Source organism: Tiliqua scincoides, chromosome 7 (genome assembly GCF_035046505.1).
Source record: "Tiliqua scincoides isolate rTilSci1 chromosome 7, rTilSci1.hap2, whole genome shotgun sequence".
Taxonomy (NCBI): Eukaryota; Metazoa; Chordata; class Lepidosauria; order Squamata; family Scincidae; genus Tiliqua; species Tiliqua scincoides.
In genome coordinates, this window is record NC_089827.1 from 62,517,094 (window position 1) to 62,539,963 (window position 22,870).

The 22,870-nt window shown below is 43.8% G+C and overlaps 1 protein-coding gene across 1 annotated transcript in view; it reads left to right on the forward strand.

Moving 5' to 3' along the window:
- Positions 1-3,386: 3,386 nt before the first annotated feature.
- Positions 3,387-22,870, forward strand: part of BLTP3B (bridge-like lipid transfer protein family member 3B) — a 44,268-nt gene continuing 24,784 nt past the window's right edge. Inside the window, exons 1-5 of the mRNA XM_066634018.1 lie at positions 3,387-3,534; positions 13,100-13,262; positions 17,849-17,887; positions 20,222-20,313; positions 21,244-21,433. Coding sequence (XP_066490115.1) covers positions 3,491-3,534; positions 13,100-13,262; positions 17,849-17,887; positions 20,222-20,313; positions 21,244-21,433 — 528 coding nt within the window. The 5' untranslated portion in view covers positions 3,387-3,490. The remainder of the gene's footprint in view (positions 3,535-13,099; positions 13,263-17,848; positions 17,888-20,221; positions 20,314-21,243; positions 21,434-22,870) is intronic.

Genomic DNA, 22,870 nt, shown 5'->3' on the forward strand with positions numbered 1-22,870 from the left:
GGGCTATGTCAGAATGCCAGATGCAAGGGAGGGCGCCAGGATGAGGTCTCTTGTTATCTGATGTGCTCCCTGGGGCATTTGGTGGGCCGCTGTGAGATACAGGAAGCTGGACTAGATGGGCCTATGGCTTTATCCAGTGGGGCTGTTCTTATGTAACTTAGAAGTAACTGATGATGATGTCATCACCAGACCAGTTACTTCCATGGTACTTTGAATAGGTGCACTATGTGAAGTGGTATAGCAGAGGACACACCTTGAGAAACACTGACATAAGAAAATCAGACAACATACCAGACAACAGAAAACCAGGCGACATACACTGGTTTCAAAGCAAATCAAGAACTGGATGTTTGTACCCCCAAAGTAAGCTTTGGGCTCCTCAGAACATACCCACAGCACGCATAGACTCTTCACTATGCAATTCCCTTCCATCATGTCCAGTCCAATGCCTTATATTCAGCTGGATAATCAAAAGGCTTTGGAGGAGAACGGGGATTTAAATCCCCTTCCCCCTCCTTCTCTGCAATGGGTTTCCTTGAATCTGTGCCAGCTCTGTAGTTGGAACAAATCTGAGAAGAAAGGGGCAAGGAGGCTGCCAAAAGGGAGGATAGGTTCTGGCACGCACCATCACTTCTGAATTCACCTCTCTAGCAGCCTCCTTGTCTGTGTCTTTGCCTGTGGAATAGCTGCCTGAGGGGTGCAAGGGGAAACATAAGCAGATCAACAACTACTTGACAACAATATCAGACACATTTGTTCTCTGTCTGGACTGAGATGCATGTGCTGTGTTTATAAGGGAGAGTAGTGCCACCAGTGGTGCACATGCAGTGGAGCATCTGTTGGCAGTAAGAGCATGGTAGCTTAGAAAATTACCTTTCTCTCTCCTGGTAGGGGCTTCCGTGGGGGCAGGAGGTGATGGGAGGTGCAATTTTCTTGAGTTTTTCTTTCTCTATTTTTCCCAATGGGATTACTTCTACCTACACCAGCTCTGTTTCTGGCATAGCATTTTTCTGGTGTTGGGGGTATGGTTCTTGTTTGATGGATACTTGGAATATGTCATATGCTGACTCCTCTTTGACCTGCCCACATTCCTCCTCCCTTCCTCCTACATTACACCCTGATCTCATCCCCATTTTGACCTCTGCTGGAGGAATTGGTGTCTGAGCTACATCGGCTTGACTTTTTCCAGTGTTGTGCTGGTGTCTGTGGCACATCAGCAGACAGACATATAAGATGGCAGGTCCTTAGTTGTGCTGGCTCATATATACGCTTTGGAATATAGGATTGGGCTGCTTGGCTGCAATCCTGTAGAATACACACTTATCAATGAAGTTTGCTTCTGTGGAAGCATGCATCGGATTGTGTTGTTTGGTGGGAAAATAATGCTTTCTCCTTTTGTAGAGTTCTATTACTACTATTTTAATTTATTTTTATTCTATTAATGTGTCTATTAGCAATGGAAAGTTGGTTAAAAGGAAATGTGAATCTAAATTTCATAACACAGTACTGTATGATGAAGATACAGTAGGACTGCAGCTATTTGAGTGATTTTGGAAGTTTAAACAGCAAACTATTCTTTACTTTTACAAATGTCAGATTCTTCCCCTAAGCTAAGTATGGCCTTAACTGAAATGCAAGACAATCTGAGATTAAGCCAATCCTGCTCATGGGCTCAGTGCTTGCCTCTTAAAGACAACGTCCTTGCTAATCCGTTCTTAAACAGGATAAATGTCCTTTAATTCATCAAGGTCAGTCAAAACTATCAACATGGTGTTTTTTTTTACTTCATAATTTTCTACAAGTTGGAACATGATGTTAGGACCATAAGATTTTATCTCTCTCTCAAAAAGTATAATAAGAACAGCATAGTCCTCCTCTGCGTACCTATTCAGTAGTGAGTCACACTGCGTGCAGTGGCTTACAGCAGCATTTCTTAATGTCTGTCCCCTGCTGTATCACTCCGTATGGTTCACCTGTTGGAAGTAACTAGCGATGATGTAATCGCTAGGTACTTCCAGATTAGGAGGCCCAATGCAATGCAACGCAACAAACACTAGTTAGAGGCTCAGAGCAGACAGGAGGGTTTTGTTGGCATCCTTCAGTCTCAAAAGACTATGGTATCGCGCTCTGAATAGTGTTCTGGAACAGTGTCCTCTCCAGTGCGCGAAGCCTGGGTAAAGTAGATATGGAGAATAGACTGTTACCCATGCAGCAAATCCCCCCTCCACGTCGCTGAAATGGTCCAATGGAAAGGTAGTAGCCAATACGGTTGGTTCCAGCGACGTCGCAGGAGTTGCCAGAACGTGACTGTGTTCAGCCATGAACTGCCTCAGGGACTCTGGCTCTGGATTTTGCCTCGAGGTTGACTCCTGAAGCCTTTTCCATAACTGGATGTAGCCACAAGGCAGTGGAGGTTTGGGATCAGAGTTTTCCTTCTCTCAGATGAGCTGCCTTCCCAGGCTAAGGAGTCCCATCTATCCGGTGGCTGTTTAGTTGCCTCTTATGACAAGTACACAGCCAAACTGAGGGCCTATTCTTGCAAAAAAGTACATGCTGCTGGAGTTCTGCTGGTTGAGTTGAGCCTCCTATTGCTGCTTGTCACACTGCATTGTTGGTCTTGCTGCCAGGCAGGCAGTGGAGGTCTGGGGGTCCTGCGTGTACCACCAGACACCATCTCAAGTACTGCTGGTGGTAGGAGTACCCACTGGTTGAGAAACACTGACTCAGATCACAAGTCCATGCATATCTATTCAGAAGTCAACGAAGCTTACTCCCAGGTAAATACAGATAGGATTGCAGCCTTTGAGCCCAATCCTGTCTACTGAGAAATAAATCCCATTGTAGTCAATGGGACTTACTCCCAGGAAAGTGTGGATAGGATTGCAGCCCCAGAGCCCAATCCGATGCATGCCTGCTGAGGAGTAAGCCCCATTATGGTCAATGGGCTTACTCCCAGGTAAGTGTGGATAGGATTGTAGCGAAAGAGCCCAATCCTACTGTAGTCAATGGGGCTTACTCCCAGGTAAATGTGGGCAGGACTGCAGCCTAAGAGCCCAGTCCCATCTACTCAGAAGTAAATCCCGTCGCAGTCAATGGGGCTTACTCGCAGGCAAGTGTGGGCACGACTGCAGCCTTCCTCCAGAGCAGCACGCCGAGCAGGGCCACGTTACCTGGGAGTAAGCCCCACTGACCATAACGGGACTTGCTTCTGAGCAGGCGTGCAGAGGCTGGCACTGGAGGCGAGTGGTGCCCTCGCCCTGCCCCTCCCGGGGGCTGCTTCGCCCAGGCGAGTCCCTCCTCCGAGGCGCGGGCTCTGCGGCTGGCTCCCCCTCGACCTGCGCCCCGCTCCCGGGCTGGCCCCGCCCCCTGTCAGCTGGCTTTGCAGCAGCCAAGATGGCGGCGGCGCCGGAGCGCGGGTGAGCAGACGCGGCTCCTCCGCTCCCTCAGACGGCGGGGATGCGTCGCGCTCGCGCTTCCCCCTGAGGGCGTCATGGCGGGAATCATCAAGAAGCAGATCCTGAAGCACCTCTCCAGGTCAGTGCGGGGGGCTCGTGAGGGCGGCTCCCCCTCAGCCGCCAGGCGCGGGTCGGGGCTCGGCTGGGCTGGGCTGGGGGCCACCGGGGCTCGCTGAGGGAAGGCGGCTTAACCTGACGACGACGGGCCTCCCCTCACTTCCCCTCCCCTGAGGGAAGCGCGCGGGCAGGAGCCACCCCGGCTGCGGGTGGGTTGTAAATCCTCCTTGACACGTTGCTTGTGGGCGGGGCCAGCGGGGTGACGTCACCGTGGAGGTTGGCTCTCTCTGTGGAGGGGGCTGGCAGGCCCCTTGAAGTGCAGGTGGTGGTGGGGAGGCAGGTGAGGCAGTGCCTCCCCACAGGACTCCTGACAAGCCCTGGCACTGGGTGAGGTGTGCAAGGCTCCCAACCCATGCGCAGGGGGGGCAGGTGAGGCAGTGCCTCTCCACCGGAGTCTTTGGAAAGTGCCACCACCATGTGAGGCGCACAGGCACTTACAACCCATGCACAGGTGGGGGGCAGGTGAGGCAGAGCCCCCCTGCTGCAGTCCTTCGAAAAGCCCTGCTGCCACCCTGTTGTGAGTGCTTGCAGACCTCACAGGGTGGCGGCGGCGGCGGCAGCAGCAGCACTTTTCGAAGGACTACGGTGGGGAGGCTCTGCCTCACCTCCCCCCCTACTTCACCACACACCCGGTTGAACAATCTGGCAAGTCCATTCTGCATCATCAGCCAAGCCAGCCATCTGCCCAGTGCTACCTCTTGTGGATGATTACTGGGCTGGGGCACCTTCCTTATGAGGAAAGGCTACGGCGTTTGGGCCTCTTCAGCCTAGAAAAGAGATGGGGAGGGGGACACATGATTGAGACATACAAAATTATGCAGGGGAAGGATAAAGTGGATAGAGAGATGCTCTTTACACTCTCACATAACACCAGAACCAGGGGACATCCACTGAAATTGAGTATTGGGAGGGTTAGGACAGTTAAAAGAAAATATTTCTTTTCTCAGTGTGTGGTCAGTCTATGGAACTCCTTGCTGCAGGATTGGTGACTGCATCTGGCCTGGATGCCTTTAAAAGGGGATTGGACAAGTTTCTGGAGGAAAAATCCATTATGGGTTACAAGTGATGATGTGTATGTGCAACGTCCTGATTTTAGAAATGGACTATGTCAGAACGCCAGATGCAAGGGGGGGGGCACCAGGATGCAGATCTCTTGTTATCTGGTGTGCTCCCTGGGGCATTTGGTGGGCCGCTGTGAGATACAGGAGGCTGGACTAGATGGGCCTATGGCCTGATCCACTGGGGCTGTTCTTATGTTCTTATGGGCATGGCCCTTGCAAGGGGTGGAAGTGGAGCAGGCCCAATGAATAAAGTCAGCCCCCCCCTTTTAAAATTGAAATAACACTTTGTATATGATAGTCTCTCACTGATAGATATGCCTATAGTATAGTGTTTCTCAACCAGTGGTACTGGTACTACCAGTGAGGTGGTGTCTGGTGGTCCTAGGAGGACCCCTGGACATCTGCCACCCAGCAGCAAGACCCCTCAAACAGTGTTTATCAAGCGGTGGTATGGGTACCACCAGCGGTGCTTGAGGTGTTGTCTGGTGGTACTAGCAGGACTCCCAGATACCTGCTGCCCAGCTGCAAGATCAGGAACATGACACAACAAACAGCGGTAGGGGGCTCAGCTTGGCAGCAGAGCTCCAAAGCATGCTTTTCTGCTCTCGGAAAAGCCCTCTTGTCCACCCTGAGCCTCTTACTGGTGTTTGTTATGTCACATCTGGCCTCCCAACTCAGAAGTGATTGGTGATTATGTCATTGCCAGTTACTTCTGGTTGTACTTTGAATAGATGGACCATGTGAAGTGGTACGGCAGAGGACAGACCTTGAGAAACACTGCTGTAGTGCAAGACTGGCCAAGGGCAATTATGGTTGGTATGGGACTTGTCAGAGTTCAGTTGCTAAGGAACACCCAGAAATGTGTTGGCAAATTGACTTGTGCTTCCAGGACCTAGAGAGTGACTTTCAAACTTTTTCATCTCAAAGCACATTGACAAGGCACTAAAATTTTTAAGGCACGCCATCAGTTTTTTCACAATTAACAAGGCACACCATGCTGCTAGTGAGGGGCTCGCATCTCCCCAGCCCTACTAATGTTTATCCCCCCAAGCTCCTGGGGCACACCTACAGACCATTCACATCACACTAATGTTTTGTGGCATAGTGGTTGAATATCACTGACCTAGAGCAGGGGTCTTTACACTTTTCGGCTGAAGGGCTGCATCAAATTTCTGTCACAGTGTTGAGGGCCGGGAAAAAAATTAAATATAAAATTTAAATAAATACATTAGAGATGAAACTTAGATGAATGACTGAAATGAATGAATGGGCTCAAATGTCCAGGATTTCTCCAAGCACCAACACAGCCCAAGAAAGAAAGCACACACACTTAAATGGACCCCCATTCCCCTACCCCACAAGCACAACACTGGTTGTGTTTGGTCAGCTGGGCCAGAGGCTCTCAGGGGATCAGAGGCTGGCTGCAGGCTGGATAGAGGCTCTCCGTGGGCTGCATATATAGCAGGTGTGTTCAAACTTTTTGGCAGGAGGGCTGTATCATCTCTCTGACACTGTGTGGGGGGAGGGAGAAATTAATGTACATTTCAAATTTGAATAAATTTACATAAATGATTATATTAGAGATGGGACTTATATGAATGAATGAAGGTCTTGCAGTAGCTCAAGGCCTGTAAAAGTCCTTGCACAAAGCAAGGTGGCTTTTCCTTTGCTGCCGCTGCTGCATCATAAACATGAAACAGCAAGCAGTGGAGGGAACCCTTGTCCCAACAGCTCACACGAGAGGTTGAACATTTGCCCTCACTCTGAGAGCAGTTACGTCAGGCTAGCATGGGCTCCAGCAAGTCTCTGAAGGGCCAGAGGCTCATTGGAGATTGGAGTCCTCAGGGGACGGAAATGGCCCCTGGGTTGGGATTTGTGCACCCCTGATGTATAAAAAACTCCTGTGATGGTGTGAATGTGGATCAAATCATAGTTGGTTTGGTATGGTCTGTGTATTGCAGAATAGATGACTAAGCACTTGTGACTGCAAGGCTGTAATTCTGTAATCGCTTACCTTGGAGTGAGTCTCATTGAAGTCAATGGAACTTACTTCTGAGTAGACACACAGGATTGAGCTGCAAGCCTCTTTTTTATTGTGGGACTGACTGGCGAGTTAACAAATGAAGATGTAATAGGGAATGGAGCAGGTCCAATTATAGTAGGTTTCATTCAAAAGTAAAGGTATTTCTACCCATTATGGAAACATTTTTTTTTTCCCTTTTCAAAGGTATTTTTAGCAGAAGTGTTCTTTGGTGTTTTGGATTATTGTCAGTTGTGGTCATATCAGGTTCAGGAAGTCTTTTGTATAAAGTGCCAGCCAGAATCAATGTATTTACTGTTGGCAAATTTAAAGGAAATAAGAAAATAATGTGTATTTATGACTTCCTTATAATAGATAACTACTGCTACAAGTTATACTAGTATTTTGAGAAAAAATGTAGCTGGAAACCAATAGATCCCAAGAGATCTAACAGCTCCCAGGCTGCAAAGGCCCTTCATGCTTTCATTTTCTACTACTTACGGCACAAAATTTTGTTGCTAACTTTAGTTTTGTGATAGTGAACTTTGAATTTTGAACAAGAAGTACAAGATTAGAAGTAGATTTGTTTTCCAGTTTGGTAATTACAACTCTGCTTGTGCAGTGGTCATTCAATTATTGCTACAATCAGCTGAAAATCAACTTGCCTATAAAGCAAGAAATTTCTGCCAATACAGCAAGTGTAAATCGTCTCCTTGCCTTATATGCGGGGTCACTCCAATCAGGGCTGTTCAGGCACATCACAGAAGCCAGGAGAAGCCCAGAACAAGGGGACAATGCAGCGTGAAATACAAGCTATTAGTCTTCAAGGCAATGAGGATGCGTGCTATAGCCAAAGTTAATCTGTTCACTCCTCCTGAGAAAAAAGTAAGCCAGGGTTCAACACTTTTATTTAAATTGTGAGCCTTCTCTTTGGCAGGATCACCCTTGTTTCATTTTGCAAATGTTTGGCAGAGTACTGGTTTTTAGAACACCAGGATGTAATTTCCATCTGAAACAAAGTCCCAGGCTACAGTTTAGCACACGATTACTTATGAATGACACCCGTGGAAAGCAGTGGGTCTACTACTGAATAAATTGGGTTGCAGCTATGTGTAGCTGTGCTTGCTCATACTAGTTCCTTGTTGCTTATCTCTCTGCTGTTAATTGAATTGCACACTCCCAGTTTTGTGTTATATGTAGTATGTTTTATGTAGAGCCTCTGGCTTAGCATACCAGGCACCTTAAAGAAGGATTTGATTAATGTTTCTACTGGTGTGTTGTTTACAGTGCACTTACTCTGATAGTGTTAACATAAAGGTTGTGAAGACCAGAATTTGAAAAGTTAATAAAAATTCATTGTACTATATTTTTAATAAATTAGAGACTGTACAGTTCTTAGGTAACAATTACTGGTAGGTTATTTTCAGGCCTTGGGCAAAATCAGACAAAATTATAGTCAGACACTCCCCTAGGTTTAACCCCCCTCCTCCCACTTTTCAGGAGGTCATAGAAAATTCCATGATTTTTTTGCTCAAAACCCGCCCTTGACTTATCTTTGAGTTTGACTTATACTCAAATATCTATAGTAAGCAACTGCCTGTGATCCCTTTTTAGTGAGCCCAGGCTGCAGAGGCTTGTAAAACAATCAGTTTGCGCCTGATCTTTGCAGCAACTTGCGCCGGGCAGCTGGTTCTGCTGCCTGCCAATTGCCCCAGAAAACTCTGCATCCTGATTTCCTGGGGAAAGTGGCTGCCTGGCGTGAGTTACTGCACAGATTGGGCGCAAAGATGAGAGGCGGTGGGATGGAATGGTAAAGCTCTGTCACTGCTGCACCCCACCCAAGATTATTTTCTTGGTATGCCAGATCCAGCCTGCCAGCCATAGTCTGGAGGCTGCTGCTCTACTGTGTGTAGTGGTGCTAAGAATCTATTTCATGGGTCTTGTAGCACCTTTCTTCGTTTTGACGAAAACGTCTTCCAGAAGCTGTTTGCCCTGGGATGAGACTTGCAGTCTAAGTTTACAGGATTATCACATATCTGTACTTCAGGCAGGTTAATCGGCTTTCTTTTCATCTCGGTTTGGTTCTTTGCATGCCTATTTTTGTTTTTGCCTTGACTGCCTTTTGTGAAACTTGTATTTCAGGGCTATGTTGCTTTTTAAGTTGTCCTTCATTCTAGTACTCAGTATCTTTACTTAAATAGATTGTTGTCATGTTCTGTGCAGAGATGTTGTGGGTGTGGCATAGTCTTACTTTATTTGTTAAATAGGAATATGTGTATTGCTGTACTATATATAGTACATTTATAACTAATAAAATATAAATTTATAATTACTTTATAATTTATAAAGTATAATTTATAAAGTATATTTATAACTTCTCAAAGCAGCTAGCATCTCAGATTTAAAGCATAAATAAAAGCACAAACGGATATCAGATAAAAACTCAAACAGATGAAAGAGAGCCAGCAAAATCCGCCAATACCTAGGCAAAAGCCTGTAGCAAAACTCTTTGGTGACAGTGAGGTGCCAAGTGTATCTCTAAAACAGTTGTATCTCTAAAACAGGACCATAAGGTCCGATGGGGCAAAAGCTCCAGGCGCAAGGCGCTACAACCTTGCGGCCTCTCTGAGGCTCCTGATGGGAGTGGAAACTGTGAGATATAGATAGCAGGCACTCTACATGATCATTAATTATGCGTATTAATAATTAAGTAATTTTAAATACAGTAATGTTTGCTTTTATAACTTTAAAAATAGTGGCATAGTGCTTGTCATGATGGCATGTCATGATGTCATTGTACTTGTTGGAATGATAGAGCAACTTTATTCTTAGTGAACAGACTGATAGACTACTGCAGTGGTCCCCAAACTTTTTAGCACCAGAACCCACTTTTTAAAATGACACTCTGTCAGGACCCAACCAGGTTTACCGGTCTTTAAAAAATGTGATATATAATTTATTTATTTACTTATAAGTAATAGTAACCATAATAAGACCCTCAAACATTTATCTCCCTTTATTTACACATGCTTGCAAACTGCAGGAGCTCAGCTCTTTGCAGGGTGATTAGCAGCTACAGTATCTGATTTTTGAATAGTTTGAGGGCTATTAGTTATCTTGAGGGCTTGAGGCAATTAGTTATCTGATCTTTCCATCACTCATTGTCGACCCACCAAAAATCAGGTGACAAACCACCAGTGGGTCTTGACCCACAGTTTGGGAATCACCAGACTACTGTCAGTATGCTTTTTATATAGCTCCACACATAAAAAGATTGTTGAAATTCAGACAGGGTCCCGGCATATCCCTGAGAAAGCAAGCTCTCCTTTTTACTATCCTAGAAAGTGCAAGTGGAACAGATTGTGGATTCAGGGTTTCAGGTAATGGTAGGGATGAGGTTATTCTCCCCCTCATTTCAGGGGTAGGAACAAATGTTTTATCAGGGCCCCCATTGAAGCAGGGAAGCAGGAAGATGTTGTAAAAACGTTCATGCCTTATAAAGCAGGAATTGTGTCATGCAGTGATCTGTGAACACCGTTTCTATAGCTGTGCAATCTGCTTAAGCAATTCTTTCTTGCAACTGATGTAGACTCAACCTGGAGCACAGCACAACCCTCAACTGAATTGCACTTTGATCTAACTTTGTCATAGGGGAATGTCTTGGTACAGGCAGGCCCCTAAATGATGACTGGGTGTGCCAGCTAACAGTGCCAGTAGCAAAAGGTATATGTAAATCTCCTCTCAGCATGCTGCAAGCACATATGATTTTGAGCTTCTAGCAGATTCACCACACTTGCAATTTTTCCTTTGAGCTCATGGGTATTAAACATGGTGGCCACCTCCATGCATAACATGATCATTTGCCAACAAGTGGAAATAGCAACCATGGAAAATGTTTTGGATGAATACGTACAAGTAAAATATGAACAGTTATCTATCAAAGTTACAGTAAAATTTTTCTCAAGTTACAGCACAATCCTAGGCGTGTCTACTCAGAAGCAAGTCCTATTGTGTTCAGTGGGGCTTACTCTCAGGAAAGCCTTATTTTGGTATTTGGCTATAGTACTTGTGTTGATGCCCATTTGTCCTCTTCCAAGATGGCCACACTGCATCTTTTGCTAGCTTCTCCTAATCTTGGAGTGGAGTGAGGTATCACATTCTATGCTTGTTGTCGTTTGTTAATGAATCAAGCTAGAAGGATGTTATGATGTCATTTCTTACTAGCTGATAAACATATGCAACCTAAACGTCCCTGGTTGGGAACCATTGCTGTTTCAGTCTTCTGTATAATGCCTGACACAGGATCATTTGGTGTGCTGTTTCCCTTTGCCCACAGAGACTCAGTTTACAAATCTTGTGCTCCCTTTCATATGTGAATTTAATGGCCATTACACCTGTCATATCCTGTCAATCATCCATCGTTGTGGTTCTCATGTATCTGTTTGCGTAATTTGACGCTTTGCTATAGTGTGTAGTGATTTCTTTGGACTAAAATAGTTTGCTCTTTATTAAGACATTTATTCTGTTGAAAATGGTACATAAAATATTGAGAAGTGAGAGAAACTGGTCGTTTTTGGTGACAGCATGGATTGTTCCTTGGCTAGAATTATAATTAGCCTGAACCAGAGTCTGGCACTTAGACTGGATCCCAACCACCGTCCCTGGCCAGATCAGCCAATCTCTGGCCACTCGGATTTGCGTCAGCCATTTCGCTGGCTCAGATCTAAGTAATCCCATAGGGCTTGCTGTGGCACAACATGGGGTAAGGGGAGTTCATTCCCCTTACTCTGACTTGCACCTCAGCCAGCCCCAGCCCCAGCCCCATGCTGGAAATGGGGCAGACCAGATGGCCTGCCTGTTCCAGCATGGGTTAGGACTGGGCTGCTGCTTTGGCAAGATAAAAATGCTTACTGTGGGATCCCACCCCTAAATATTTGCAGGGATAGTGCATGGCAAATGGGCATCAGTTTCTTTTCACTGTAATAGCTTCAGTATTTTCTTAAGTTTAATCTCTTTTAGAAGTTCTTATCAGCAATTCTTTAAAGAAGCGTTCTAGTGCAAGGTAGTACAATCTCTTACCATTTTTTTCTGTATTTATTTGTGGTTTTGTTGTCTTTAAATATTGCGTGTCAGTCATTTTGATTCTTCAATTGCGCTAATAGTGCAAACTGCAGCTCGGGGCTGGATCTGTCCGTCCGGTGAGTGGACTTTTTCAGGTGCCGCGTGATGTCCCCCTCAGTCAGTGGACAGAGACACTCTGGACAGTCACGTCTGCCTGGAGTTCCTGTCTCATGGCCTTCAGGGACACTGGGCAGACAACGCAGCTGTCCAGAGCATCCCTGTCCTCCCAACGAGGAGGGTGTTGCATGGTACTCAAGCAGAACACTTGGATGTGGTCCGGATGGGGACTGCATTCTGGGCATGCAGCGGGTGCAACTTTGAGCGCCGCTGCTCTAATAGGAGAGCAGGATATACATGTTTTAAAATAAATACGATTAGCTGAATAATCACACACTATGGTATGATATTCTTGTCAAGCAGGATGACTGTTCACATAACGTTCTTTTCCCCCTCCCAGAGACTACATCACAATATTGGCAGTGCCTGAAGATGACAAATCAGCCAAGCAATTGAAGGGTTACTGTAGAACACATTTCACTAGTAATAGGGAATTGCTGAGAAGAGTGTTCTTTCCTCTCCAGAAAGCAGTAATGACTCTGAGGGGAAGTTGTATGGTTTGCTTTTCAAAGAAAAAAACAAAAACCACTTGTGAGTTTTGAGAAGACAGGATGATTAATCCCTTGGGCCATGAACAAATGGGATATTTGGTTATTCTTGTGCAATCCAAGAAGTGACAGATTTATTTAAGAGAGAGTGTTCCACATTGCATCACTAAAATGTGCATCACCAGAGCCCAGAACTTGACTTAAAAAATGCTGTTAGCAGAATTTAGGCTTTGGGGATATTAAGTTTTTTAAAAGAAGGTTCTAGCTCTGTGTGGTAGGGAAGGGTAGAGAGGAATTTAGCAATAGCAGTAGACACAGGAACTAAAATGACAAATGAATCATTTTAAAATCCTCCTGGTGAATGGGATCCTGATGTAGCACATTGTAATGAAACAGTCTGAGTAGGACTTGCTGGTGTTTGTAGTCTAACCATGAGAAATAATACCATTATAATGCTGAGGTGATGTGTAGTCCAGGTTAACTGAAAACCTCGCCAGCCTTCCTTTAGTTTATAGTATTCTTATTTTACCTTGTCGAATGGGTGTCAAGACAGTTTTATTTTATTCATTTGTATACTATTGGTTTTTATCAATTTATAAATAAATATAATGGTAACAAGAAAAAAGATACATTCTCTACTGTGTTTATGTTTGCAAAATTTTTGAATGGGACAGTTGTTTAATTGTGAAATAACTCTGGTTAATATTTGTTCGGTTTTAGGTTCACCAAAAATCTCTCCCCTGACAAAATCAACCTGAGCACACTAAAAGGCGAAGGTCAGCTAACCAATTTAGAGCTTGATGAAGAAGTACTTCAGAATATGTTAGATCTTCCCACATGGCTTGCCATCAATAAAGTCTGTTGCAATAAAGCATCTATTAGGGTGAGTGAGTATACTGAAAAAGGATTGCAGACCAATTTTCTCTCCAGCTTGCATTTTGAAATATTTGCAGAATCTGAACAAATAATCTTTTCATCTAAGTTGACATGGAGGGCAAATTGCAGTTATCCTATTGCTAAATTTTATTCCATATTTTAGGAGTAGGGAAACTTATGTGGACATTGTAGTGAAAATAAACCATATGTTAATTAGCAGGGCTTTTCCTCCTACTACATTGAAATATCAAACTATGAGGCAAACTGTGGGAATTTGTCTGAGGGACACTATTACTGTCTTTGGGCTGTACTCGCACCAGTACCATCCACTGCAGCCACATTTTAGTGTTTCCCCTCTCTTCTGTAGCAGTAAGCCAGCCATTGTCCTATTTTTCTTGTGGTGTGTTAAAAGCGGGCACTAATAAAGAATTTTTGTCCATAGACAAAGAAAGTGTAAATTGATGCTGCTTTCAAAATGATAAGGTCATCTTTGTGGTGAGAGATGATGTACGTTGGGCTTCTTTGGGAAAACTGATCCCAGTTCAGAATAATGAAATGATTTGGATATTCAATACACCATACTGAAGATAAGAGCTAGGCGTCTAAATATTAAAATGACAGTAGAACTTTGTCTTTGATGAATGAATTCCTATATGAACTCAAGTTACAAGCATATTCCATATTTGTTAGTAAGCTCATTTTCTGCGTATGGCATGTCCAGATTGGACTGACATTTTCAGGAAGCACAGTCATACTCCTTAAGATGGGTACAGTGGAAATAGTGCAAGTGGATAAACAGAAATATGAGTTGCTGTCATCTGTTCCCCCTCCCCTGGGTGGCAGGTTGGCACTATAGGAGTCCTTATAAGACACCACATGCCTCTTCCCAACATCAAGCCACAATCATGTGCTCCTTTATGCAAGTTATTTTATTCATGCAGTCCAAATTGGATACAGGTGCCTGTGACAGTGATTCCCAATAGTGAATATTCACAGCAGCTCTATTCCCCCTTTTTTTGCTGCCCCTGCTTTGTTTCCCTCTTATACTGAAGATCTTTATTCCCAGACCCCTCTTTTCATGTTTATATTCCTCTCTTCTCATTCTCCTCTTCCCATTGCCTTCCTGTTTCTTTCTCTGAATCTGCCACCTCCTCCCAATCCCTCTTGGTCCTTATTGGCTTCTAGTTGCCTTTCCTGTCTGGCCCCCTGGGCTCTGACTTCTGCCTTTACTCTCCTTCCTCTCTCCTTGCCTCCAACACTCTTCTTGGGCTCGGCTTCCCCATTCACATTTTTCTTCATTGGGTAATCCCACCTCTTCTTGCTCTGTCCTTCCTCTTCCAACTATTCACCCCCAACTGAGCTGCCCAATTGCACCTTATACCCGGCTTCTAGCTACAGGCCCCGCCCAGCCACCAGTCCTTTCCTATAGAGGCCAACTGGCCTGTTTTAGCCACAGTGATCAGCCATGGCATTGCTGCTGAGCACTTTGGCGTGGGGCCAGAGTTGGCCATGGCATGCAAAGTGAGCTGCAATCATGTTCAGTTATGTGAAGGTGCAAGGCTTACAGAAGAAATCAGCATCTGGTATTAACATAAAGATTATAAGGGAATCATTAAGCAACAGGATTGAAACAGTCAGAAGTACATTTTCAGTCATTTCTGAAACAAGTCCATCTAGCAATGTCATGTTTTGTTTTGCATCTAAATAGGCAGTGGACATGAAGCATTCTTGTCAGGAAAAGTTTAAACATAAGATTTCTTCTTTTAGGCAGAGGTTTGTTCAAAGAAGAACAGTATCTCTATTAATTTGGTCTTCTTGCAACCAGATCCTTGTCTGATGATTAGCACATGGAACTCTAAAGCATCCTTTGTTTGGGTTGGCACCTGAAGATACCTCTTGCCCTTGATGAATAGTGGAAGCCTGGCATAATCAATGGTTTGAACACCTGGAGTACTATGTGTCTAGCACACAAATCTCTTTTCATCTGAGTCATGAGATGCAACTGCATCTGTCCATCCAATACCACTATCATGTGAGGTTGTTCCAAATAAAATTTTCCTGCAGGACTTCTTTCCATAACCCTAGAAGGCTCATACAGTGTCACAATTAATGTATAAAATTTGAACAAGTTGTTGTTTACTGATTTTGAAAGCCCTTTGGCAATGGCATGTATTAGACACTACTTTAGTTTTCTAGCCATTCGAGAAACAATTTGTTTTCAATTGAAACAATTTTGTGGTCAAGAAGTGCAATGGCAGAAGTATAACATCTGTATTTGAGGAAATCATTACAACTTGTTCATAACTTCTTTCAACTGACTCACAAGCATAAAGAGTCAATTTTGCATTATTCTCCTCATGGTTTCCTTGAAATGGGGTAGTCTCTCCTAGTTTTTTCTTTCATTGGGTTTGATAAAGTGTGGGAAGCCCAATCCAGTGCAAATTTCCCCATGCTGATATGGTGGAAATTGCGTGGCTTGCTCTGCATCCTGTGAATTTCTCTTCAAGGCAAGGAGATATTTGTTCCCTTGTCCTGGAGAAAGCCCTAGCCAGAACAATGGGTCTACTCAGACCCATGCCAGTGAAATTGGTGCAAGTCTGAATTGGATCTGTGTCAGCAAATCAGGCCCAGGAAGAGCAATAGGATAGAATAGGTGCTGCCGATCCTATCCCCTCTCGTGCCTGATCTGCCCACCCTCATCCTTCCCCTGCCCCTGTACTGCTGGATGGAAATATACCTGCTCTGGTGCAGCTCCCTGCACTGGGGGAAGGTGCAGGCCTTCCCAGTGGCAAGAATGCGCTGTCACAACATGCTTTATGGCATCTTTGCAACAGTGTACACCTGCAGAGTGCACCAATAGGAAGTCAGTAAAATGGAGAACTAGTGAGAGAACAAAAAGTAAAAACCAGAAAAGCTAAACAGTCCAATAATCATGGAGCAAATTTTACATTTACCTTTGAATCACACAGCCCTACCAAAAAACACATTTTTTTTTTCGTTGCCAAGGATATTAATATGTATTTAGGATATTTTGGGGGTGCTGAGTCGAAAAGCGGCATCGGTTTTGCCCAGTTGGCTCTAGTTTTGAAGGTATGGCATCCCGTATTTGTGGATTCGCTTAACCATATATTTGGTCCATGACCCCCCTGTGTGTGTCCCTGGTTCGTGCCCTCTCTGAAGGCGAAGGGAGCTCCTCTCCCCTCACCTCCAGAGGGTCTTCTGAGCCCCTGAGGGCTTCCTCGGGCTTCTAATTCCTTAGTCATGAGGGGGTAGTCGCCAGTATTCACGGTTTCAGTCAACTGCAGGGGGTTCCGGAATGGAACCTCCACAGATACCAGGGCATGCCTGTACTTCATATTTTTGAAACCAAACCCATGTGTACCAGAGGGGCTGCATCAATTCTATAACTAGTCAAGTATGAATAATTGCTGAGTATGTTTGGTTTTTTTATGCTAATCTTTTCTTATTCGCAAAAAGGTTCCATTTAGTTTTAATTTATATTTTTGTTTCATAGATATTGTGGTGCATTATTGCATAAAGACCATTTGGTCCAGCTTCATATGCCCATACATGAAATTGGTGTATGGTTGCCAATTATAAAAAGTTCCTCCCAAATTTGTCTCTAACCTTTGTTAGGTTTGTAAGTTTGTCTTACAACTGTGCTGTTGCAATGTGCTTTACGGCATGTTTGTGACAGTGCACATCAGCAGATGAGCTGCTCCATGGGCGTAAGGTAAAGCTCTCCATAACCATTCCTTTTTAGGGAGGATTTCAATTTCATCCCACAGTATTCTAGCTGCTAGTAGTAATAAATTCATAATGAACTTTACTCAGGTATTTTACAATATCATGTAGAGATTAACTTTATAGCTCTGAACTTCAAGCTAATCTTGGTGTTTCAAAAGCAGTTTGAAGCTTCATCTGCCAGCCTACCATGGCTTTTTTTTTTTTTTTTTTGGTCTTTTTTATTTGCTCTTTCCTTTTTCTTGGACAATGAGCATTACAGTGGATTGAATGACTTCTAAATTGGTCAAAACTAAACTATATTATAATCTCTGGTAATCTGTTTTTGACAGACATTTGTCGCAATCAACAGATGTGCATGCGTTGCCTAGTATACATGAGATTATTGGCAATATCAATTTAACAGATGTGATACCTGGTTTGTAGAACTTGATCAGTTAAAAGCACAGGTGTGCAGATAGGATAGGTGAGCTTTGTATTTGTTATCCCAAGAGCTGGGGAGTTCTCCCTATATCCACTCTGTTGATGCTTGAAGTAGGAGAGATCTGTGAATGGAATTTCCCTTATTTGATTATATTTGTATCAATTTCCTCAGTTTTTCAACACTATCTTCCTGATTTGAAAGTGTCTTGCAGTTTATTATAGTGCAATTTTGGACTAACTTCTGTTGGTAAGTTTGCAAGTTTTCCACCTAACAAGATGAGGCAAGCTTGGTTTTAGTTACCTTTCTGTTTTCCATTCTGCACGCCACATGTTTTTTTATGTGCGTTGGTGTATTGACAAGATGTTGCATTTGCTTCAAACTTTTCCACAAATAGGTAGGTAGATAATATTTGTTTTCTTTTACAGATACCATGGACGAAATTGAAAACACATCCAATCTGTTTGGTGAGTTTGGAATTCAACTTCCAAAATTTATTGAGAATGATGTTATTTATAGTTAAACAGAAACTATTTTACAATGGTAGCCAACAGCAGCAAGGAGGTTTTGCTAAAACCGTTAAAAGGCATGTTGGTCACTATCATAGCTAAAGATCCAGACACTAGTTTTGAGCACCCAAAGAGGCTTGAGACTTGTTTTTTGTCAAACTGCTCCATGTGCCATGTGTGTACTCATGTGGAGCTTTAAGGTAATAGAGCTTAGTGTGAAGACTTAATAATACCATAATTGTCTTTCATGCAGCATGATTAAAATGTTTGGGGACAGGCGGCCCCAACCCCTTGGAGGCTTACCCCACAAGCCTAAGAAATGGCAAGCCCATTCTGAGGGCAGTGAACAGGGCAGCAGGAGCAGCACCTGCCCTGTTGGCATCACTTCCAGCCAAGCTGGAGGTTGCTGTAGTGGTGATGATGAACAAGGTGGTACATCCACAGCTTGTGGGAAGTTGGCAGGCAGGACTGGCGCAGTAGGCAATGGTTGTTAAAAGCCTGTTCCCAGGCTATGACTGGGGAGACTGGGCTGAACATTGGGTAGCTGAGGGTCTGACCAAGACTACAAGGGGGCAAGACCCTGGCATCTCCTATTAAAAGGATCAGATTGTAGGTGGTAGGAAATAGCTCTGTTCAAAACCTTGGAGATTCCCTCTCAGAATTAACAGTTCTAGGCTATATAGATCCATGGTCTGACTCGATATAAAGCAATTTCATATGTCATCTGGGTAATAAATGTTTCATAGATTTTTGCCTAGCAACAAAGTCACCGCTTTATTTTCTTATAAGTATTTCAGAAAGCTCTGGAAGATCTGGAGATAGGTCACATTCTCTTTGATTTTCTTCTGGTTCTTTACTTCTGACACTTCTAAGACAATGTTGATGTTTCAGGACTTAAGGTGGTGGTTTATCAGCTACCTTGGGGGTCACTTGGTTGAACTAAAGTCTGTCTTGTTCTTGAATGCTTGTGTGGCTGTTTGTTAGATACAACCTACTGTGCTGCTTAAGCATCAGCACTTTAAAACAGCTTCAAATAGTCTGATTCAGTGACCTGGCAGTACAGCTACCACTACGGGGAAAGCTATGTGTGAGAGTATGTGATGTTTAGTCAACTGGGCCGGAAGCTCTCAGGGGACCAGAGGCTGGTCGCAGGTCAAATAGAGGCTCTCTGCGGGCCACATCTGGCCCCCAGGCCAGGGTTTGGAGACCCCTGACCTAGTGACTAGTGCTGAGCAGTGACTGTGTTGTGAGATAATGGTGGAAATTGCCTTTTTCGATATAAGTTTCTGAAGCCAGATATACTTAACTGGCATGGTACCAGAAGGTGATTGTTCCAAGTGATAAGCTCACATCAGGAAACCAGATTATATTTAAGGCAGTGTTTCTCAAACTGTGGGTCGCGCCCTGATACCGAGGTGGGTTGCTAGTTGGGCCCACCCGCCCTCCTTTGTGCCTGTTTGGCTCCAAATTTTAGCCAAACGGACACAATCGGAGGCCACTTCCAGAACTTGCCCCGTGTCCTTCAGCTGCCCCAGTGTTGCACTGGCCCAGGATAGCCTCCAGAGGCCTCCATGGGCTTCAGAATGGCTCTGGAAGTGACTTCTGAGTCACTTCTGATTGCATTTGTGAAAGTGACATAGAAGTCACTTCCAGAGTCATTTCTGAGGCCCCTGAAAGGCTCTGGAGGCCATCCTGAGACAGTGTGATGTCAGGATGCCTGCACGATGCCACCTTCTGAGGATGAGGTGGGTTGTGGCCCTGGTCTGTTTGAGAACCGCTACTTTAAGGTAATGAGTTTGTTTTATTTATATACTTTTGCTAGCTTAATATTTTTACTATGACTCAGTATTGACTTGTATGGTTTGCAGTTTGGTAGCATATAATGTGTGCAGAACAAGACTTCTCCAAAACAGTTTTTGCTTGACTCACGTACCTATATCTACAAAATTCATATCTGAGCATCTTCTGGAGGTAATTTTGATATCAGTGTGTTTGAAAATGACTATAATAAATACATTCCATGCACTACTAAAGTGTTTAAAACAAGCTAACCAAACTGTTCATGAAATTTTGATATCCATTGTTAGAGGTGTTTGTTTCTAGTGAGTCAGGTAGGATTGCAGCCTAAGTCTTACTGAACACAGTGGGCTTAATTCTGAGTAAAATAAATAACACAATTTTAAAGCACCTCTGTCCATTGGCAAATACTGTTAATTCTTTGAGATGCCTACATTTGTTTCATCATTGAATTGGTACACTTTGTTGTCCTAAACTTTTGTTGCATATCTGAAGTCCCTGGATAAAGTAGTAATGGAAATGAGTACTTGTGACACACCACGTCCGCCTAATGGACCATCGCCTATAGCAACTGCATCGGGGCAAAGGTGAGATGATGTTTCATCCTGTGGATGATGTTGTCCTGTGGAATTAGGATTTGGGAAATGAGCTCTGTCTTTTTATAATAATCTGTTTTAAACATTAAAATGTAGCCTGTTAATTAAAATTGTAAACTAATGATCTGGCTGAGAAGGTCTGCCTCACAGATTTGTAGAAAATTAAGTCATTTCAAGCATGTGCCGAGGTGACGTGTTTGTGGATATGAATCCTTCCCATGTACAGGTGTGCGTCACTTAGCAATGTTCCAGTTAATGACTGATGGCATATATGACAGCCATTCCCTAAGATAAGAGCATAAGATTCTTACATGGTAGCTAGTCAATTGCATTCAATTACAGTATTGCTATAGATGCTATACTGCATTCAGCCACAAGATGGTGCAGGATGTCCATATAACAAGTTCGCTTTACAACGGGAATCTGAGATCACAGCACTAGATGTCTTTTAATTGCACGTGCTGTCTGGGTTCAGGTATAATAGGACTCAGTGGTTTCCTGCTATGAGCCTCAAGTACATGGTTGTCTTAAGAGTGAAAGTTGTCTTATGTACATGGTGTGATAAGAGTGAAAATTTCTGCCTGTTATGTACAATGTTGGAACTATGGCTTATGAAACCACATTTAGAGAAAACAAACCAGAAGAGCCAAGTTTCAGATCTTAGTTTGTTACTAATTAGCCTTAGCAATTTGAATAAACTATGGCTTTTTGAGTTACTACGTAACAGGGTACTGTGTTTCAACTTTCAGTCAAAAGTTTGTGTAGACACTTCCACTTCTGTGCACCAATTTGGGGAGGGAGAGCTTACAGTTTCCGTGAGCCTCCCATGGTTTCCCATTATCACTCAACATTCATTTGAAATACATGTCTTATAGTCATATATTAAAATTCTGATGAAAATGCTTACATTTTATTTTTCAGTGAATATGGTTTTGCTGAAAAAGTTGTAGAAGGAATATCTGTTTCTGTAAACTCCATTATAATCCGAATTGGAGCAAAAGCTTTCAATGCTTCATTTGAACTTTCCCAACTGAGAATATATAGTGTAAATGCAAACTGGGAACATGGCGATCTAAGATTTACTCGAATACAAGAGTCTCAGCGTGGAGAGGTAAAGTTTTCATTCAATTTTTAGCAACCTCTCATCAATAGAGTAATATTGTCTAACTTATAAAGTTCTGGCTCAGGGTGACTTCCTGTGTTCTTACATAGTACATGTGGGAGGCAAGTATTATGTTAATCAAGGGTGATTTATGCATATATTTACATCATCATCATCTGAGACATCTTCACACAGGTAGATATGGATGTTAAGAAATTGCAGTTGACACGCCTCTGTTTAAAATGGGCATTTCCTTGTGTATTGATTGAAAAATGAAAACGTGCCTGTCAGTGTAATTTACACTTTGAAAATGTCTTATGCAGACATTCAGAAATATACCAGGTCTCCATAGTCATTGCAGTAATGGTAAAAAGGAGTTGAATGCTTCAGACCTGATTCAAAGAAAGCTAGTTTCAGTTAAGTTCCTTACAGTGCAATCCTAAATTGTGCTGGAAACAGGCAGGCCAGAAGGCCTGCACTGTATCCAGTGCAAGATTGGGACCAGAATTGGCTCAGCCAGAGGCAAGGGGTAACTCTTCCCCTACCCCCAGGTAATCCACCACAGCTCCAATGGGTCTCCTCAGACCTATGCCATCTCAGGAGGTGATGCAAGTCCGAGGAGAACAAAGTGACTTGGAGCCACTCCGCGCTGCTTGGGGAATGGGGTTGGAATTTGCCGTAACTGCCAGGTCCCAGCCGCCCCTCCTGCTCCCTGCTTGCCTGCCCCCGGGACCACTCGCCACCTGCCCTCCCGCCGCCCTGAAATGCCTCCTCCCCAGGCCCCTGCGCCAGCCAAGCTCGGCCAGTGCAAACTCACTGTCCCCAGGCCCTGGAACAGCGCAGTTAGGCCGGTGGAAGTCCCTTGTGTCAGCCTAACTGCCTCCATGGTGGCGCAAAAATGCTCTACAGCACTTTTGTGACACCCCTGGGCTGGTTCCTTGTGCTGGCCTAACTCCTAGTTAGGATTGTGCCCTTAGGCACACAGGTTTTCTGGATCAAATGACTTGTTGAAGCTGATACACGTACTTCAGAAGTTGAACCCTTTTGATTGGCTGCCTGAATCATGTACATTTTGCTGTGAGTTATGGAGAGAGAGGTAAATAGAAACTTTTTGTCAGCTCTTAAAAGATGAGAGTTAACAAATTGAAACTGAATTCAGAGTGAATGATGCTTGTTTTTTAAGAACATTTCTTAAGTACCTGCTCTTAGGTGCTGTGAGAGGCTGTTGCCTTATCATGGATTAAATGCTACCAATAACGTAATGCATAAAAATCCAAACAGGGTGAACAGAGAGGTGATAAAGCTAAATTAAAACGATGTGTAGAAGTGCAGTGTCTGATAGGCCTGAGCTAGAAAAGTCATCAGATTTGATGCCAGGCAAGACTTCCTGGGCAATGTATTTTGGAGTATTCCTAATGGGAAAAGGCCTATCACAGATTCCTCCCA